Source organism: Staurois parvus, unplaced genomic scaffold, assembly GCF_062004578.1.
Source record: "Staurois parvus isolate SC_StPar_1 unplaced genomic scaffold, SC_StPar_1.0 ptg000059l, whole genome shotgun sequence".
Taxonomy (NCBI): Eukaryota; Metazoa; Chordata; class Amphibia; order Anura; family Ranidae; genus Staurois; species Staurois parvus.
In genome coordinates this window covers 1,646,412-1,667,518 of record NW_028317855.1, presented here as the reverse complement: position 1 = coordinate 1,667,518, position 21,107 = coordinate 1,646,412, and the positions used below count along the sequence as shown (strand labels likewise).

The following is a 21,107-nucleotide window of genomic DNA, read 5'->3' as shown; positions in this document are numbered from 1 at the left end:
GCACACAGCCAGATAACCAAGGAGTGGCTCCATAAGAAGCATATCAAGGTTCTGGAGTGGCCTAGCCAGTCTCCAGACCTAAATCCAATAGAACATCTTTGGAGGGAGCTGAAACTCCGTGTTGCTCAGCGACAGCCCCGAAACCTGACGGATCTAGAGGAGATCTGTGTGGAGGAGTGGGCCAAAATCCCTGTTGCAGTGTGTGCAAACCTGGTCAAGAACTACAGGAAACATTTGACCTCTATAATTGCAAACAAAGGCTTCTGTACCAAATATTAACACTGATTTTCTCAGGTGTTCAAATACTTACTGTATGTTCAGCAGTGCAAAACAAATAAATTCTTTAAAAATCATACAATGTGATTTCCTGAATGTTTTTTTAAATTCTGTTTCTCAGAGTGGGAATGCACCTACAATGTGAATTTCAGACCCCTCCATGATATCTAAGTGGGAGAACTTGCAAAATCGCAGGGTGTTCAAATACTTCTGTTCCTTGCTGTATCTCCTGATTTATTTTTCTTATTACCAAAGGAAAAATGGCCCAAAATAGTAAAAAAAACACCCTTTTTCTAAATGTAGCTGTATATTTCTTGCTACTACCATAACCTACCACCAAAGAACAACTCAAAATAATTTCTCCTGCTCCTGACAATCGCAGCGATACCACGTGTGTAAGTTAGTTGTTGTTTGTACCCATAGTATAGCCCAGAAACAATAGTGCGCAATTTTTTTGTTTTTATCCTGCCACTAACTGACAATGATACTAATTTAAAATTTAAAAAAAAATCCTGACCAAAAAAAAAAAACTGACCCTTACCCTTGACCCTGACCCAAACACTAACCCTGGCACAGACATAGATCAAACCTTGATCTAGGTATTCTTGTCTATTTTATTTTTTTTATATTATTGTTTTTATTTATTTTTTACACATACTTGTGTTTTTTTCTCTCTGAAAGGACAGAGGGAGATACAATGTATCTCTCTCCTCCATTCAGAGAGAAAACAAGGGGGGCAACTTCACAGTGACTGATCACTGTGACAGGCAATCAAAGGCTATCACAGCGATCAGTTGACTCAGAAATCAGGATTCTGGGTCATGATCGTTAGAACGTGACCTGAGGCTCTAGATGACACCCCGGTCTTTGTGCTGGGAGCGTGCCATGTGTACGCAAATTAGCAGCCCAGTTCTGTGAGGCAGTTAATTTCTGTACAGTCAGCATCAAGGGGTTAAAGGGGGACAATTGGGAGTGCTAAAAATGCTCTTATTTTTAGTTTCCCCCCCAGGGTTAGTGTAATCTGAGGACAAACCTAAACAAGCCATTTATTGCATCAAATCATGCAGGCCCTTTTACTACACAGTTGATGGAAGATCTAAAGGAGATTGTACAATCAGATTGTATAGAGTATTGTCACCACCAAGGCTGAACTTCACAGATAGGGTTCATTTACATGGGGCGTACAATATCATATGCTCATGCACGGACATGTTTACCTGCATGCCATGCACAGGTGTTCCATGCATCTCCTTACAGGCAGTCCCTTTTATGTCTATTGGGATGCAACAGCTTCAAGGGCACAACCACTGTGTCTCAATATGACAGCTGTGTGGGTGCATGCGGATCTCCAATTGCAGACGGTGTGAGTTTGGGGACTCACATGCACCTGATCCACGTGGAAAAATCCTAACTGAAAAGGATGAGAAAAAAGAAGACACTGGACTTTTTCTGGTGTGTAAGGACAACATCTTAAACAAATTTTATTAACACACATTACTTTAAAATACACATGTGTGCTGCTGTTAAAATAATAAAGTATGAAATCCTTATTTGGTATCATGGGCTCCCCAAACTTCACAATGTCACATGCAGTATGTGGGGGGGGGGGTCCTCATCCAGCTTGTTACTGCCTCTATGCGTTTCGTAGGAAAAAGCCTGCTTCCTCCGGAGTACATCAAGGGGTGATAGTCTGAATGGTATCCACAAATGTAAGAAAAAATCTTGATATACCATGTAACAAGGTTTACACAGACCCAACTGTGCATCTATATTAGAGCTGTGCACAATGGAAAAAATTGCTTAGTTTTGGATTCATTCGGAAATCATTTTGTTTTGTCATATTCATTATGTTACAATGATTCGTTTTTGGAATTCGTTTCATATATTCTGATTTGTTTAGTATATTTGTTGTTCCAAATTAATTCATATTCATATCAAATTGATTCATATTCATATTGAGGCCATAAAAGCATTTTTCTTACCAATCTGATTATGAATATTGTACTCCTGTGCCTGCAGTTATACCAGAGCAGGATTAGTATCACAAACCAGCTGCCCTCCAGACGATTTATCCCCCTTTCTTGACCAGGCCATTCTTTGCAATACGGCGTTGCATTATTTTAACTGACATTTGCGGTGTCATGCAATGCTGCACTCAAATGAAATTTATGTCCTTTTTTCCCCACAAATAGAGCTTTCTTTTAGTGGTATTTGATTACCTTTGCGGATTTTACTTTTTGAGCTATAAACAAAAAATGACTGTCAATTTTGAAAAAAAAACTAGTAATTTCTTACTTTCTGCTATAAAACATATCCCCCCCCAAAAAGTAAAAAATCAAATTTCTTCATAAATTTAGACCAAAATGTATTCTGCTACATATTTTTAAAATCCCAATTATTGTATATTGATTCGCTTGTACAAAGTCGTAGCATCTACAAACCATACAAACACTGTACTAATGACACTGGCTGGGAAGGGGTTAACATATATGTTAACCTCTTCCCAGCCAGTGTCATTAGTACACTATAGGGTGATCAAAGGGTGTAGTGTGTTCCTAGCTATGTTCTTGGTGTACACTAGGTGGTGCTTTTATTATGGGAAGTGATGGATCATTAAATGATTCATTACTTTTTCTTGTCAAAACGGTACTATGACTATGTAAACATAGCCATAGCACTGTTCTTCCTCCCTGACTGACGATCTGCAGGTGCCATTGAGCAACTGATTGCCGGGGCCTATAGATTGTTTTGTGCTGCAGATCTTTGACGGCGCATATTAGCCCCCGTGTCACGGAAGTGCAAAATTAATTTTTTTAAAGTGATTTTGCACAGGAGAACCACCCCGTAGCAGTAAAAATACTATAGGGCGGATGGAAAGTGGTTACTTGCTGACTGCCCCATGTTTTTAAACTGTGGGCTGGAGGCTCTTCTGCGCTGGATCACATACATGTATCTGATGAAGCATCTCTGGGTAAGAGGTACGTGCGTGCCCACCTCCTGACTGTGCTGTCATTCACTACAGCACAAACCGATCAGCGGGTCCTTGCCAATGATTTATGGCTTTGACCCACTGATCGGTCGAGCAAATGACAGAAGAGAGCCCTCTGTTGGTAAACAACACAGGGCTCGCTACCATTGTAGCAATGTGGCTGTTTTTTTTTCTCCCTGCAAAGCACAGAGTAAAAACAGTCACAACTATAAGTGAAAACGGAATACTTTACACATTGATAGGCACACAGTCAACCCTTTGATAGCCCCTAACTGTTAACCCTTTCCCAGCTAGTGTCATTAATACAGTCACAGTGTATATTATTAGCACTGATCATTGTATTAGTTAATGGTCCCGCAGCCTTCTGGGACCCACCACAGGTCCCAGAAGACTGAGGGACCATTCACTAATACAGTGATCAGTGCTAATGACACTGGCTGGGAAGGGGTAACAGTTAGGGTATATCAAAGGGTTAACAGTGCCTATCAATGTGTAAAGTATTCCGTTTTCACTTATGGATGTGACTATTTTTACTCTCTGCTTTGCAGGGAGAAAAAAAAAACAGCCACATTGCTACAATGGTAGAGAGTCCTGTGTTGTTTACCAACAGAGGGCTCTCTTCTGTCACTCACTCAGCTGATTAGCGGGTCAAGGCCATAAATCATTGGAAGGCACCCACTGATCGGTTTGTGCTGTAGCGAATGACAGCACAGCTGGGGTGGTGGGTACGCACGCACCCTCTTCCCCGGAGATGCCGCATCACGTACATGTATGTGATCCAGCACAGAAGAGCCACCACCCCATAGTCGATCTGAGCTGGAAGTGGGAGCAGGTACCTGTCAAAACAAGGTACCAGCTCCCCCCCCCCCAAAAAAAAGTGCCAAACGTGGATGTGGGGGGGGGGGGGGGGTGCAGACACATGGAACTTCCATTTTTAGGTGAAGTTCTGCTTTAAATGGTTATCATAAATGACCTGAGGTGAGAGGGATGCTGGTCCTTATCTGTCTGCACTCACTGCTATGAGAAGTGGATTAAATATTGATACTTAAAGCATCTTTTTTTCAAGATAAGAATACATCATGACTGGGAACGTCCTGGTCCCAGCTCCCTCCCGGACTGCATATCAGGATGACGTCCCAGATGTTGTGGATGAGCTCTTCCTACCTCCCACGTCTGTTGTCTCTCCGCCTACCTGTGACTTCTCCTCTGCAGTGTGACCGTTAGCAAGAGCGGGGGAGGCAGAGGTTGCTGGATAAGGAGCTGCCTCTCATCTGATACGTAAGGAGACTTTGAGAAAGAAGGAGCCATGGCTGTCTGCCTGCTGGGGATGTTATACCTGTGTCTTCACATCTGTAGGATCACCGGCCATATCGAGAACACTCAATGGACAGCAGAGAAAGTGAGTGGGGGAGGGGGCTCCTCCAGTGTACTTCTTGTAATGTAATATCCGGCAGAACTTAGCAACATTTTATTTCAATGTCAACAGGCAGGAAAGACAGTTTACATTGCTTATTGTGCTTACCCATAAGTACTAGTTGTTCTGTTTGTTTTTCTCCAGGCTCTCCTTGAATAGGATATTCCAGTTATAAGATATTTAGACATGACATGCAAATCCTATAAACCTACTTCAGTGTAAATGCACGTCCCCATCTGTGTATAGGGTGTCTTCCTGATGTCAGATATAAACAAGTTGTTGCACAATAATTGCGCAGCTATTTATTGAACATAAATTTCTAGGAACAAAAATACACCAAAATGAATTTTAGTGTAAACACAGTATTATAGTATACCCAATTTTTTGGTAAAATCTAAATGGGGTTGTGTCAAGCAAATTTTAGTGTAAGCACAGTATAAGTCTTCACACACACTGGACGTTTTTACAGCTGCTGTTTTTGGCTTTTGGCATTTTTTTCTACAGCCAGCATGTTATTCTGTGTGTCCATGCATACATAAGCTTTAATTAGCATTTTTGGCAGGGGTGTTTTTTTGTCTGGGAAAAAAAAACAGAACTAGTGGAGTTTTTTAGCTGTAAAAAATGCTCTAATGCAGAAAAACACAGCAAACCGGCATTTTTGGAATTTTTTTTAGCAAAAAACACTAAAAAACCTAAACGCTAATGCAAAAATGCTAAAAAACGCTGAAAAACTCCAGTTTTTAACATGACTTTACACAGGTAATGCTACCAGCGTTATTAAAATGCCCAGTGTGCATGGAGCCTTATAGTATACCCAATTTGTTTGTAAAATATAAACAATGGAGTTGTATCAAGTAAATTTTAGTGTAAACACAGTATTATAATATACCCATTTTATTGGTAAAATATAAACAATGGGGTTGTGTCAAGTCAAGTAAATTTTAGCTTAAACACACTATTATAGTATACCAGGTGCGGACTGACCATTTGGAAACTCGGGCACTGCCCGAGGGCCCGGGGTTAGTAGAGGGCCCCATGAGATGCCCCTGTGCCTTTTTGATAGGCTTTTTTGAGTTTGGGCAAGGACACAGGGGCCCCATGATCCCCTATTGCCCGGGGGCCCCAGGAGTTGTCAGTCCGCCCCTGTAGTATACCCAATGTTTTGGTAAAATATAGAAGATGGGGTTGTGTCAAGTAAATTTTAGCGTAAACACAGTATTATAGTATACCCAATTTTTTAGTAAAATATAAACAATGGAGTTGTGTCAAGTAAATTTTAGTGTAAACACAGTATTATAGTATAACCAATTTTTTGGTAAAATATAAACTATGGGGTTGTGTCAAGTAAATTTCACATAAATTGATATCAAATGTGTCAAGCCTTAAGCCTAGTACACACATTGAGAAAATCGAATGAAAAATACCACTTTTGGAGCAATCGTCCAATCATCTAATCATTAGGACACGCTTTCCAGAGCTGATCGCAGCAGTTTATGTAAATTTACCCGAAGAGACAAGCTCAAAACATTTTCTCCTATGATAACAGAATGAATGATTTTCATTTAATCAGTACAGTATTCGTCTGTAAAAAATCGAGTGATGAAGATCACACAAAAGAATAAATTACAATGCAATCCAATACATTACATCATTGTTGGAAATTGTATTCTGTTTTATGGGAATTTTCGTATCTTTAGTAGCCTATTCGTTTGTGATATGAAACTAGCATGCAATAAAAAAAAAAAATGCGTGTGCAAGGCTTTAGCATTGCATTTGCCCATGAAATTGTGAAAAAAGATGGTACCCAAAATTCTGCATAGCCATCGCTTTAAAAGCTTTTTCAGGTTATCAATTTAGAGTTAAAGTGACACTAAACAACGTTTTAAAGATATATTTTCTATTTAAGTATGTATTCCTAACTTTTGCTGCTGTGATACAACTTCCTGTGGCTGCCTTCATTCTACATGATCCCACTGTAAAGTCGGCCATACATGAATCGAATCTCAGGCCAATTCAGCAGGGACCGGCCTAGATTCAATTTATGTATGGGAAGGCTGATTGTACCCAAGTCGATCCATCAGTCGATTTGGGTACAACCAGCCTGTCGGATTTTTCTACATGCGATTACTACCAGCGGCTAAGCTTCTAGTAGTAATCATTGTGTTCCACTGGTCTGAAGAGCCCCCGCCCCTGCTGGCAGAACTCAATAGCGCTGCAGAGGCATTAACTGTGTTGATGGGGGACTTGAGCAATTTTCTTTTCTTCCATCCTTGATGGAAGAAGGAATATAGAAACAACTTTGGGCTACTTAACCTCTTCCCGTCTGTCCCATGTCAATAAACGGCTGGATGGGAGTGCTGCCGATGCGGGTGGACGTTTCTAAACATCCCCCCGCATCCATTGCCTGTGTGCGCTCCCTGGGAGCGGAACACAGATCGCTGCTCGGGACCTTTGTATGAGGTCTCGATTCATGTAATTACTGATTGGCCAATCAGTGATCACATGAACAGTAGTAAACAAGATGTCACTTCCTGACATCATTGATTACTACTTTTGAAATCTGTAAATGATCACAGAGGTCACGTAGTACAAGGCTATTCACAACAGCTTTGTACCATGTCACAAGCTGTGACCAATCACAGCTCGTACAGTTTTTCTTAATGGCTGCAGGAATGCAGCCAGAGAGGAGAAATTGTTGCTTTTACAGCCTTTATGGGTGCAAAAGCAATCAGTGCAAAAAAAGAAAAAAAAATCTTCATCACCCCCCACAAGTAGTACAGTGTCACTATGGTGACACTGTACTGCTAGAGTGACCGTATGTTAAAAAACAAAAAAAAATAATAATATAAAAAAATAAAATAACATTTATTTTTTTTTTTAATTATAATTTTTGGTTATAAACTAATTTGGGTTATTATTTATTTTTTTTACTAAAACGATAGCTGAATACATTTTGACCAAGATTCTTGCTACTACCGAAGAGGTCACTAAGGCTTTCTCAGAAGCCCGTCTCACTACCTGCCCCCTGGATCCTGTCCCCTCACAACTACTACGGTCACCCTTTTCTTCCATCCTATGCTCCCTCACACACATCTTCAATCTCTCCCTCTCTAACGGTGCCTTCCCCTCCCCTCTAAAGCATGCGCACATTACTCCCATACTTAAAAAGCCCTCCCTGGACCCCACCAACCTGAACAACTTAAGACCCATCTCCCTGCTCCCGTTTACCTTGAAACTCTTGGAACACTTAGTCTACAATCGCCTGAGCTCCTACCTCACTGACAGCAACCTTTTTGACCCTTTACAGTCTGGATTTCGCTCACTACACTCCACTGAAACTGCCCTACTAAAACTCACTAATGGTCTACTGACTGCTAAAACCAATGGCCATTACTTCATACTCTTACTACTTGACCTCTCTGCGGCTTTTGATACTGTTGACCATCCCCTCCTCCTCAAAAAACTCTGCTCTCTCCTGGGTCTCCTCCTACCTATCGCAGCGCTCCTTCAGTGTTACCTATAACTCTGGCTCCTCCTCTCCACTCCCTTTTTCTGTAGGGGTCCCTCAAAGTTACGTCCTTGGACCCCTACTCTTCTCCATCTATACCTCCTTCCTTGGTCACTTGATAAACTCCCATGGCTTTAAGTACCATCTCTATGTTGATGACACACAAATCTATCTTTCTACTCCTCACTTCACCCCTTCAGTCTCCTCTCGCATTACTAACCTATAAAGCGACATATCGGCATGGATGTCACTCCATTTCCTCAAACTCAATCTTTCCAAAACTCCAAAACTGAGCTCTTAGTATTCCCTTCAGCCTGTGCCCCCTCTCCTGACTTCTCCATCAAGATCAATAACACAACCATCAGTCCCTCCCCTCATGCCAGGATACTAGGTGTAATCCTAGACTCCCATCTGTCCTTTCAGCCCCAAATCCAATCGCTGTCCAAATCTTGTAGACTTCACCTCCAAGATACGCCCATTCTGAACTTCAGAAACTAATAAGCAACTCCCTTGTTATCTCTTGCCTTGACTATTGTAACTCCCTCCTCATTGGCCTACCTCATCGCAGGCTATCACCTCTTCAGTCTATCATGAATGCTGCTGCCAGACTCATCCACCTTACTTACCGTTCTGTATCTGCCACCCCTCTCTGCCAATCCCTCCACTGGCTTCCCATTGCCCAACGGATAAAATTCAAAACATTAACAATAACATATAAAGCCATTTATAACTCTGCCCCAAATTACATCACCAATCTTGTCTCCAAATATCACCCAAACCGTACTCTCTGCTCCTCGCACGACCTCCTGCTCTCTAGCACTCTTGTCTCCTTTTCCCGTGCTCATCTCCAGGACTTCTCCAGAGCTTCCCCCATCCTCTGGAACTCTCTACCCCAATTTATCAGACTACTCTGCTCACTTTTAGGCGATCTCTGAAAACCTATCTCTTCAGGGAAGCCTATCCTGCCCTCAGCTAATAATGGAATCTTCTACTCTTCGTACCAGTCTATCCCCCACAGTTACTACCTTTTGTACCACTAGCCCCTCCCTCCTAGATTGTAAGCACCAAGGAGCAGGGCCCTCCTATCCTTCTTGTATTGAACTGTATTGTTGCTGCATTGTCTCCCGCTATATTGTAAAGTGCTGAGCAAACTGTTGGCACTATATAAATCCTGTATAATAATAATAATAATTTATTAGCAAAATTTTATAAAAATACACTTTTTTTCAAAATTTTTGGACTTTTTCATTTATACAGTGGGGATCGAAAGTTTGGGCACCCCAGCTAAAAATTTGTATTAATGTGCATAAAGAAGCCAAGGAAAGATGGAAAAATCTCCAAAAGGCATCAAATTACAGATTAGACATTCTTATAATATGTCAACAAAAGTTAGATTTTATTTCCATCATTTACACTTTCAAAATAACAGAAATCAAAAAAATGGCATCTGCAAAAGTTTGGGCACCCTGCAGAGTTAATATCTTGTACTGCCCCCTTTGGCAAGTATCACAGCTTGTAAACGCTTTTTGTAGCCAGCCAAGAGTCTTTCAATTCTTGTTTGAGGTATCTTTGCCCATTCTTCCTTACAAAAGTCTTCCAGTTCTTTGAGATTTCTGGGCTGTTTGTTGCACATTAATACAAATTTTTAGCTGGGGTGCCAAAACTTTCGATCCCCACTGTATAGCAAAAAATAAAAATCCCAGTGGTGAATAAATACCACCAAAATAAAGTGTTATCTGTCTCAAAAAAATGCAAAAAATTTATATGGGTACAGTTTTGCATTACCGTGCAATTGTCACTCAAAGTGTGATAGCACTGAAAGCTGAAAATTGGCCTGGACTGGAAGGGGTTGAAAGTGTCCGGACTTTAAGTGGTTAAATAATATATAAACCCATCCTTTCATATTTATATGTGCCTGCTGTACCATGTACTTGTATGAAAAAGTGTCCTGTTCTCTTTGTATTGCTTCCTTGGTGTAAAATTGCTGGTGTTCCTGACAGTCCCTCTGCTTTCCTGTAAAAAAAAAAAAAGACCACACTAGGCATGAGAGCACAGTGTGGTCAGTTCTGTAGCTGTGCTGGGAGCTAATGCAATCATCAGACTTGTGCTGACACGTTACACGTTTACCCCCCCCCTCCCATCCCCGAACAGCCACTCACTGGGAAGATCAGTGTACCCCTCCTTCTCCTCTCCTAGCTTCTTATGTAGCTGAGAACAGAGATTGTGTAATCACTTGTAAAATAAGGGGAAATACGTATTTATATTGTTTTAATATGTGTACACAAATGTTTTGCCTACACTGAATGTATACACAAATGTTTTGCCTAAAGTGAATGGGTTGTCTTACAAGGTGAGGGTTTACATATACTTAACATAATCGCCTTCTCTTTCTCACTCCTGAGATAGACTAGGGACTATGGACTATGGGACTGGTGCATAAAACAGTGCACAGCAACTAACTTCTTGATTTAAATAAATGGGAGTGAGAGGAAAAGGGGAGGTTCAGAAGCTCAGGGAGGATGTTATTTTTATCTAGGGGTTAAAGCAGGCAGCATTGTGTTGCTTTCTCAACACCTGCTTTAACCCCTTGGACCCCGCAGAAGCATACAGCATGCTTTCAGAGTGGTCCCATTTACTTGAATGGATCATGATTGGCAGGTGGTAGCACCCACCAAAAGCAACAGGGGGTTTCATTTCTACTGCGGCATGAGTACACCTTTGGCTGCTGCCTCAGCAGCTAAAGGGGGTGGGGATTAGGGTGGTAAAAGTTTGACTCATACACAGGGTTTTACCACCCCCCAGCTAAGGTTGCTGCTGTTGAATGCAGTTAAGGGCTTGTTCACAAGTGCAGCAGGCACTGCTGCTCTCCTGAAAAGTAATCTGAGTGTATTTGACAGATCTGAGGAGGCGATATGTTGCCTCCTCACCCCCTCATTTAACCACTTGCCATCCTGAGGATTTACCCCCCTTAATGACCAGGCCTCTTTTTGCTATTCTGCACTATTTCAACTGATAATTGTGCGGTCATGCAATTCTGTACCCAAACGAAATTTACGTCCTTTTTTTCACACAAATAGTACTTTCTTTTGGTGGTATTTTATCACCTGTGCGCTCTTTATTTTTCGTGATATAAACAAAAAGACCAAAAATTTTGAAGAAAAACGATATTTTTTACTTTTGGCTATAAAAAAAATATATAGTAAACTCAAAGTTAGTCATAAATTTAGGCCAAAATGTATTCTGCTACATGTTTTTGGTAAAAAAAAATCCCAATAAGTGTATATTGATTGCTGTATGTGAAAGTTATAGCGTCTACAAACTATGGTATAGATAGTGCAATTTATGCCATTTTTTTGCTATACAGTGCCGCACTAGTTTAACTGACAATTGCGCGGTCATGCAATATGGGACATAAATTCAATTTACATCCTTTTTTCACATAAATAGATCTTTCTTTCGGTGGTATTTGATCACCTGTGCGCTTTTTATTTTTGCCGCTATAAACAAAAAATGTTTTGAAAAAATTATTTTGGGGGAAAAAAACAATATTTTTTTTCATTTCTGTTATAAAAAAATATCCAAAAAACTAAAGTTTTGTAATAAATTTAGGCCAAACTGTATTCTGCTACATGTTTTTGGTTAAAAATATCCCAATAAGTGTATATTGATTACTTTGTGTGAACGTTATAGCATCTACAAACTATGGTATAGAAAATTGAATTTTCACAGCTTTTACTTTCTGATTGCCCATCACATTTCTTGAGGTGCTAAAATACCAGGACAGTACAAACACCCCCAAATGACCCCTTTTTGGAAAGTAGACACCCTAAGCTATCTGCTGAGAGGCATATTGAGTCCATGGAAGATTTTTTTTTTTCCACACGTGTTTGGAAAATTACAAAAACTTTTTTTTTTACACAAAGTTGTCATTTAAATTATATATTTCTCCCACAAGCCATGGGCATATGTGGAATTACACCCCAAAATACATTCTGCTACTTCAACCGAGTATGGAGATAACATATGTGTGAGACGTTTTGGGAGCATAGCCAATACAGGAGCCTTAAATCCAATGACCACTTTGAAAGCCTGAAGATGCATAACTTCCTCATTTCACTTCCTCACTACCTATCACAGTTTCAGAGTCCCTGAAATGCCAGAATAGCACCAAACCCCTTAAATGACCCCTTTTTGGAAAGTAGACACCCCAATGAATTTAAAAAGAGGCATGGTGAGTATTTTGCAGATCTAATTTATTCTCACAAGGTTTTAAAATGTAAAAAAAAAAAAAATATGTTTTTGTTTTCTTTTTTCATTTTCCAAAAATGTGTGACAACAAACGAGATCTGCAAAATACTCACCATGTTTCTTATCAAATCCCTTGGGGTGTCTACTTTCCAAAAAGGGGTCAGTTGGGGGGGTTTGGTGCTATCCTGGCATTTCACGGCCTCCAAAACTGTGATAGGTAGTCAGGAAGTGTAATGAGAAAGTAAAGCCCTTTAAAAGCCTAAAGGTGCTTATTGGATTTTGGGGTCCTGTACTTGGCTAGACTGCTAAAAAGTCTCTCACATTTGGTACCCCCATATTCGGGAGAAGTAGAATGTAGTTTGGGGAGTAATTCCACATATATCCATGGCATGTGTGAGCAATAAATCATTTTAGTGACAATTTTGTGTAAAAAAAAAAAAAAAAAAAAATTTTTTTGTAATTTTCCAAAAACTTGTGGTAAAAAAATAAATTTTTCTATTGACTCAACATGCCTCTCTGCAAATAGTTTGGGATGTCTGCTTTCAAAAAAGGGGTCGTTTTGGGGAGTGGGGGCATTTTATGGCCAGCATTAGAAGTTTATGCCACGCATCATTCACTCTTCTAACCACCTAAAGACCAAGCCTTTTCTGACATGAAAAAAATCTGTATTTTTTGCTAGGAAATTACTTTGAACCCCCAAACATAATAAAATGGTGGGTACTGCGATTTTTTCTGTCACATAGTACTCACGCAGCGATTTTCAAAACACAGATTTTTTTTTAAAAAATACACTTTTTTTACTTTTACTGCATAAAAACACAATATATTGGCCAATTATTTGGTAACTTATAAAAGATGATGGTATGCCAAGTAAACAGATACCAAACATGACATGCTTTAAAAATGTGCATGCCCCGTGCAAGGGTGACAAATAGCATACATTTTTAATATCCATAGGCAACACTTTAAAAGCCTTTACAAGCTACAATTTTAGATTTACAAAGGAGTTCTAATGCTAGAATTACTGCCCTTGATCTGACATTCGCGGCGATACCTCACATGCATTGTGCAACCGCTGTTTAGATTCCGGCACAGGGTTAACGCTTGCGTCCCTTTCATTTTTCCATTTCCACAGGGAATGGAAATATCCCTTATAACTTACATGGGCATTGTCATATATTCTTTTTTGAGAAATCTGGAGTCTATCAGACTCTAGATATCTCCTCTGCTCTTATGGTACTGCCCGAGAAGGCTGTGGAAGGCAATAGCCACTAGGATTGCTTTTACATGAATCTCCGGCTGAAAAAAACAATACCAGGATGATGCTTGCAGCTGTAGGCATCATCCTGGTATAAGCATTATAAGTCCAGTGATGCACCAGTACGTCGCTGGTCCTTGTTGGGTATAATTGCTATGTTCTTTTTTTTTTTTTTGTATGCAGCCTGTAGGCTGAATGAAAAAAAGAGAAGAAATCTCTGCCAGAAAAAGTGTGTGGTATGCCCACCATTAGAATATACCGTCCTGCATCCACCCACTTCTAATGGTGGGCACACATTAGGTCGCACGGTGCCACATGCGCCAATTCCATGATTGTACAAATGTCTAAATAGTGGCAAGTGAATAAAAAATTGTCCATGTATAAGTGGTACCCCATATGGAAAAAGGATGACACGAAGTCCCAAACTATATTGCCACTGCTTCCCATGTAGTCTGGGCATCCGGGGGGCTCCACGTGACTATCTTTTCCCTCGTAAATCCGAACCTTATATGTATAGACTGTTGCCCTCTCACAGGTCTTATACATCTTGACTCCATATCTAGCACACTTGCTGGGGAGGAATTGTTTGAATGCAAGGCGGCCAGAAAAATTAATGAGAGACTCATCAGCACAGATTGTTTTGCTGGGGAGTATAGACATCTGCAAATTTTGGTTAAGGTGATTTACGAGGTGCTGAATTTTGTGGAGCCGGTCAAATTCAGGGTCACCCTGAGAATGACAGAGTGTATTGTCATTGAAATGCGTAAATTACATTATACTCTCATATCTATGCCTGGCCATGGCAGCAGAGAACACGGGCGTATGATGAATCGGGTCTGTGGACCAATACAACAGCAATTCATTTTTTTTAGTAATGCCCATTGTCAGGGTCCTGTCCACTGCAGAGGTTCTGGAAGATCTGGCATTTCTGCCAGTACTCTGCATGGCTGCAGAAGCACACGCCAGCCTCAGTTTGGTGCCAGACGGCCTTTATAAGGAGGCTCATCACTTCTTCAAGTTGCTGGATGATCTCTAGCTCCCCGTGCTTTGTTCCTGTTTCCTGTGATATTGACCTGCGATTTCCTGTTACCAACTCGGCTTGCTCCCGGACCTGTCTACTCTGCTTTACTCCTGGTCTGACCTCGGCTTGGCTTATGGATACTCTCTCACTCCTCTGTGTATGACCTCGGCTATCCCATCTGACTGCGTCTGCTCTGATTCCCACCTGGTACCTGACCTTGGCTTGAACCGACTACCCAGTAAACATCTAAATCCTGGAAGGGCTTGCATACCACGCACAGGCGTCTCCTGTCTTCAGACCTATCTCCATGCACCAGTGGTGCTTCTGAGTGTACCACCAACGAGCACTCCTACAGGCGACCTGTTCAACTTTGGGCCTGACTCCCGCTGTCCCACTCTCCATTGGCCTCCATCTCCAGGTACGTGATACCCATGTTGAGGGTTAGGCCCCCAAAAATTTAAATTTGGAACTGTAATGGGTTTCCATGCGAATGGACTGGCAAGGTTTGAATTTGGGTTGGCAGGGATAAATTGTTGTGCATATAAATTGTTTTGATCCACAGTAAATGCATGCAAATCTTCCATGAAAAACAGCTCCAAAAAATCAAGGGGAGTAGTTAAATCTGCTGATTCCATCTGAATTCTGAGTTGGGCAGTGAATGGGGGAAATACGGGTGCTGATTCCACGAACACTGCGGTCTTCTGTGCAATGTACCAAGTGACCTACTGACGCTGCACTTGCTGGGGAATGGGAGGGGGGACGGGGGGGGTAAGCATAGGGACTAAACGCAGGTGCTGGCGCTGTGTTTTTGGGGACACTATACTAATGATTATACGTGATTTTGTGCAGAGGGCCCGTCCTGCAGCAGTAAATGTACTGTGGGCGGGCCTTAAGCTGTTAAAGTTGTTGTCAAAGCTGAAGGTTTGCCCCCTCAATACTTACCTGAGCCTCATCGTGATGCAGCGATGTGAATGACAGCCTCTGCTGTAGCAAGTCTCTTCCATTGGTTCCCACTGCTGTCAATCACAGCTAGTCAGCCAATGAGGATAGAGAGGGGGCAGGGCCAAGCCGTGGCTCCATGTGTGAATGGACATATGGAGCAGCTGGTGTGAAATATAAACAAAATATTGCAACACAAAAGGAATAGTTTTTTTTTGTCAAATACCTATCAAGTTTATTAGACAAATATCTGTTAGAAGGTGCAGCTCATGTGGCCAGGGGGCCGCACAGCAGCACAATCTGTTACCGGTTGTGTCCACGGGATACAGCCGATGACATCACTGCACTGGCCTGCTGCCAGTGTTATGTGACCCCTGGATTGCCTTCATGCCATCCTTTTATACAATTGTGTTGTTAGCTGTGATTGGTCACAGCAATCACATGGTACAAACAGGGCCAATCACAGCCCATATGTACCATGTGATGAGCTTTGTCCAATCACAGCTAATCACAACATAAGAATGAGGAATCAGTTTCATTCCGTAAAAATGGTTGCTAATACTGTATCAATGCAATACATTGGTATTAGCAATCATAGTGTGTAAAAAAACAAAAAACCTGATCACTTGCCTAGAGTAGTACAATATTTCTATGGTAACATTGTATTGCTCTGGTCACATTGTGTTGGAAAAAAAAAAAGTTAAACAAAAAGAAAACAAAATAATAGAAAAAAACTGAAAACATTTTTTAATTAAATTATTATTTTTTTTTTTTTAAACATAATGTCACCAATCAGTGTCCCTGATCACCGCCACCCCAGTTTTAATGAGAACGTTGTACTGGACTGGAGACAATATGTAAAAATACAAAAAATGTATTTTCCCAAACAATTGTGACAAAAAAATTACAAATACTAAATACCTTGGACTGTCTATTTTCCAAAAATGGGTCATTTGGGGGGTATTTTTACTATCCTAGCATTTACGGCCTTAAGAAATTACATTGTCCGTCAGTACATCAAGATTGATCTATTGTCAGATATATATGCCATAGTTTGTGGACTCTATAACTTTCCTACAGATTAAATATATACACTAATTTGGGGTATTTTCACCAAAAAAATGTAGCAGAATACATTTTGATCTAAATTTATGAAGAAAGGTTATTTATTTGCAAAATTTTTTTAAATGGCCATCAAAGTGCACACAGTTTTCAGCATAGAAATATACCATATATAGGGGGTGGGTCCAAGATGGCGACCGGAGCGGACGTCTGATCCTGGGCTCCGGCGCCTTGAAGTTAAATCCGCTGCCATCCAGGTGACAGCGAGCCTTACACGGCCACCGGAGGCTCTGCGGACCCTACCTGACACCTGAGAAGGGGTGCCGGGCGTTTTCGTCCCCCCTCTGGCCACTCAGAGATCCGGGCGATTTGCGGCACGCCGCAGCCTTTTCCGCTACCGCGGCTGGGACGGAACGCTGCCGTGGCCAGGATGGGACGCCGCTGCTCTGTCCCCCAGCCCCCTGCTATAAGGCCAGTTGCTGGGACAGCCTGTGTGGGTCCCCCTGGCTTCTGTGTCGGTCCAGGGCAACACACCAGGCCTACATAGGTTCCAATAGGGCCTGGAGGCCCATGGAAGTGGATGAGCAGCCCTTGATAGGGGTGGAGGCTTCACCCATCAGCCCCCCCTTCTATAGAGGGTGAATCAGGGGCTCCTGTGGCCCCCCCTTGCAGGCCTTTATTGTTGCTGACCACCTGGCCTGATTGTCACAGATCCTCGCGTCCCACCGGCTGCTGAGATCTTGGGTCCTACGCCTGCTCTACTTGGGACTTCATCACCCTATGGAAGGTACCGCCGCAGTTACATCTGAAGTCTGTATCTACCCCTCCCTTCCCAGTGCGATAATCTTCTCTACAATTTATTGGCTGTGGCGGGACGCATGATGTGCTCCGTAGCAATGGATCTTATGTGAAAGCAACCCTGTTGGGGGACACGAACACGTAATCGGGGAAGATGACTATGTGATCTCCCTGTGCCGTGCCACCGGAACATATATCTCGGCAATTGGGTTTCTACACCCTGGCGTATAATTTCAACCGGTTGAAGGTGTTTGTGAACTACCTGGACTTCTAAAAATGCACGCACCACGCACCAAACCCAAACACTGGGCCCAGCAGCAATCTCCTCCATATAGCCACACTAGCAAGCTAACGCCAAGCCCCCCAGAGCTTGACCGGCCCTCTTGAACAAAACCCTGAAGCCTTGCTACACAAATTCCGCGCCATAGTGCGGGAGGAGATTACAGTTGCCTCTCGTAAATTATCTTCTGATCTGGTAAGAGGCCTAAAAGAACTGGGCCATCGTGCCCATCAACTGGAACAACGTATGGATCTGTTGACTACGGTCTTGGAGGGCCATGAACAGGAGGTGGATGATCTGCATGCTGATCTGGACACTTTAAAGGATAAATTGGAGGATGCTGAGAATAGAGCCCGCAGAGATAATCTCCGCATCCGCGTGGTCCCTGAGGTAATCACCGATCTACAGGGTATTGCTATCGCACTATTCCAGGAACTGGCTCCTGAGCTCCCCTTGGAATGACTGGAGTTTGACCGTATCCATAGAGCTTTAGCTCCTAAACCCACGGAGGGCCCTCCCAGGGACATTCCCAGTCTTCGCCTAAATCTTCTCCTCCAAGTCAGAGTAGCTCTCAGGCTCTTCGATCTCTACAGGCCCAGCGTTTCCAGGAAGTTTCTGCGACTTGACATTCTGTGTCCGGTTGGGTTATTCACATTTGTTTTTTTTTTTTCTCTTGGAGATGTGGGCGACATTGCCCATATGTGATCCTATGCAGTTATGCCTTGTAGCACTTTCTCCACAGCGGTTAGTGCCCAAATAACAATGTTATTTCTGTGTAGATGCTTCTACTTATGTTATAGTTGATGGGCGGAACTGGCGGCGGCTCTCAGGCCGCGGGTGTCACTCAGCTCACTGGGCAGTCCAGTGGGCGGTCTCACCCCTCCGGCTATTTTGGAGCTTCTTCATTTTTTAAGTTTTAGTATACTGAGATTCCTATTGCCTTACTAGCCAACTATAAGTAAATTGTTCCTGGGGTTTATTAGCCTAAGTTGTTTGTTTAGTATTTTCTTGCCTTAACTAAGTCGAGTAGTTCCGGTAGACTATGGTGTCCCCCTCCGAGCTGGTTAGTGGACTGGTATTTCATCCACAGTGAATTATTAAGATGTTTGTGCTAAACTTACTGTTTCATATGAATATTGCTCGTATACCAGATGGTTTCTTGTTTTCTTCCTTCTGTCCTGTCTTTTTTTCTCTGTTTTTTGTCATGTGTGTTTTGTGTTTTTATCATTTTTATTTCAGAGCTCTCGGGGATCGTAGCGGAGATGGTCTTTTTCCCTTCCAATTGCCATGTCGCTAAACTGGTTATCCTTGAATGTTCAGGGCATGAACTCTCCGCAAAAACGGGAAAAGATATTTAGGTTTCTCCGGGCTCGCCATGTCAACATTGCTTGCCTGCAGGAAACTCATTTTTCAAATACCTCTGCCCCTAAATATTTCGATGCACGCTACCCTCAGGTTTTTCAGGCTACTGGCCCTACTAAACAAAGGGGAGTCCTTGTTGCTTTTCACGGCAAAACCCCATTTGTTTGTGTGAAGCGTATTGCTGACCCAAGCGGCAGGTATATTTTATTACAGGGCGCGATTCAGGGTATCGATGTTACAATTCTGACCTATTATGCTCCCAATGTCAACCCTGGACCCTTTCTATCACATATCTGCTCCCTCCTGGCTGTTCATCAACGGGGTACTCTTCTGCTGGCAGGAGTTTCCAATTTAGTATTAAACCCATCCCTAGATAAATACCCTGCAAAAAACTCTTAATTATTCCACGTCAGCCAAATCCTTCACCCATACGTTAAGTACCCATGACCTGGTAGATTTATGGCGTGATTTCCACCCCCGAGGAAAAGACTATACCTACTACTCTCAACCTCATCATTCTCATTCAAGAATTGACCATGCTTTTGTATTGCGTAAACATCTTCCTCTGTCTCTATCCTCACGGTTCCATGGTCCGATCATGACCCCATTTTGGTGGTTTGTCGATCTCTCCTCTGTAAGCCATCCTACTCCTTTTGGATTATGAATGACTCTCTACTTTCACTGAAGGAGATTCAGGCGGAACTATTGCGTAAATCCGAAGAGTATTTTCAGCTAAACTCGGGTTCTGACTCTTCTTCGGTGACGTTGTGGGAAGCTTACAAGGCTGTTCTCCGGAGTCATATTATTCAGATAGCTTCGAGGCGGAGGAAGGATAGTCAACATAAACAGAGTCAGCTGGAATCAAAGTTAGCTTCTGCGTCGGCTCAATTTAAGCAGGTACCAACCCCATGGAACCGTAAGTTGTTAGATCAGGCTCGCCTGGAACTAGATCTCTGTTTGACTGATGAGGCTGAGCGCTCTTTGCGATGGACACGCCAGAAGTGGTATAGTAAAGCAAATAAACCAGATTCCATGTTAGCACATAGATTGCGCTCTTTTGCGCACCATCCTAAACCGATTTTTCTACGCACTCATCAGAATGTTCTCACCAGTAATCCTGTAGCGGTATTGCAGGAGTTCCAGCATTGACTAGCCAGACTTTATGCGGATCCTACACGGGCTGATCCCCAATCTATCTCTGATTTTCTATACTGTCACGGCTTCAACTACCACCTCTATGCCGATGACACACAAATCTATCTCTCACCCCCTCAGTCTCCGCCCGAATAACAAACCTACTGAAAGACATATCAAACTGGATGTTGCTCCACTTCCTTAAACTGAACCTCTCCGAAACCGATCTCCTAGTCTTCCCCCCAGCCCGCACACCACCCCCCACTGACTTCTCCATCACGTCCAACAATGCCACTATCAGGCCCGCCCCGCAGGCCAGAGTACTTGGTGTCATTCTGGACTCCAATATTTCCTTCCAGCCCCAAGTCCAATCATTAACAAACTCATGCAGACTCCACCTCCGCAACATCGCCAAAATCTGCACGTTCCTAACCCCAGAAACCACTAAACAGCTCATCCACTCCCTCATCATATCACGACTCGATTACTGCAACTCCCTCCTCACTGGCCTGCCTCACCACAGGCTATCCCCACTTCAGTCGATCCTGAATACGGCAGCCAGACTCATTCACCTTACCAACCGCTCCGTTTCCACCACCCCCCTCTGCCAATCCCTCCACTGGCTTCCGATTGCGCAACGGATCAAATTCAAAATCCTAAAACTGACGTACAAAGCTGTCCACCATACTGCCCCAAATTACATCACCGAGCTAATATCCAAGTACCACCCAACACGCACACTCCGCTCCTCACAAGACCTCCTTCTCTCTAGTTCCCTGGTCTCCTCCTCCCATGCCCGCCTCCAGGATTTCTCCAGG

At 42.5% G+C, this 21,107-nt stretch overlaps 1 protein-coding gene across 2 annotated transcripts in view; it reads left to right on the top strand.

The window, feature by feature from the left end:
• Positions 1-4,350: 4,350 nt before the first annotated feature.
• The window catches only part of QPCT (glutaminyl-peptide cyclotransferase), a 204,285-nt gene continuing 187,528 nt past the window's right edge, over positions 4,351-21,107 (top strand). The window contains exon 1 of one of the 2 annotated variants that reach the window (XM_089668536.1): positions 4,351-4,664. In XM_089668536.1, the coding sequence (XP_089524662.1) occupies positions 4,572-4,664 (93 nt within the window). In that variant the 5' untranslated portion in view covers positions 4,351-4,571. The remainder of the gene's footprint in view (positions 4,665-21,107) is intronic. The other variant, XM_089668537.1, reaches the window with a different exon arrangement.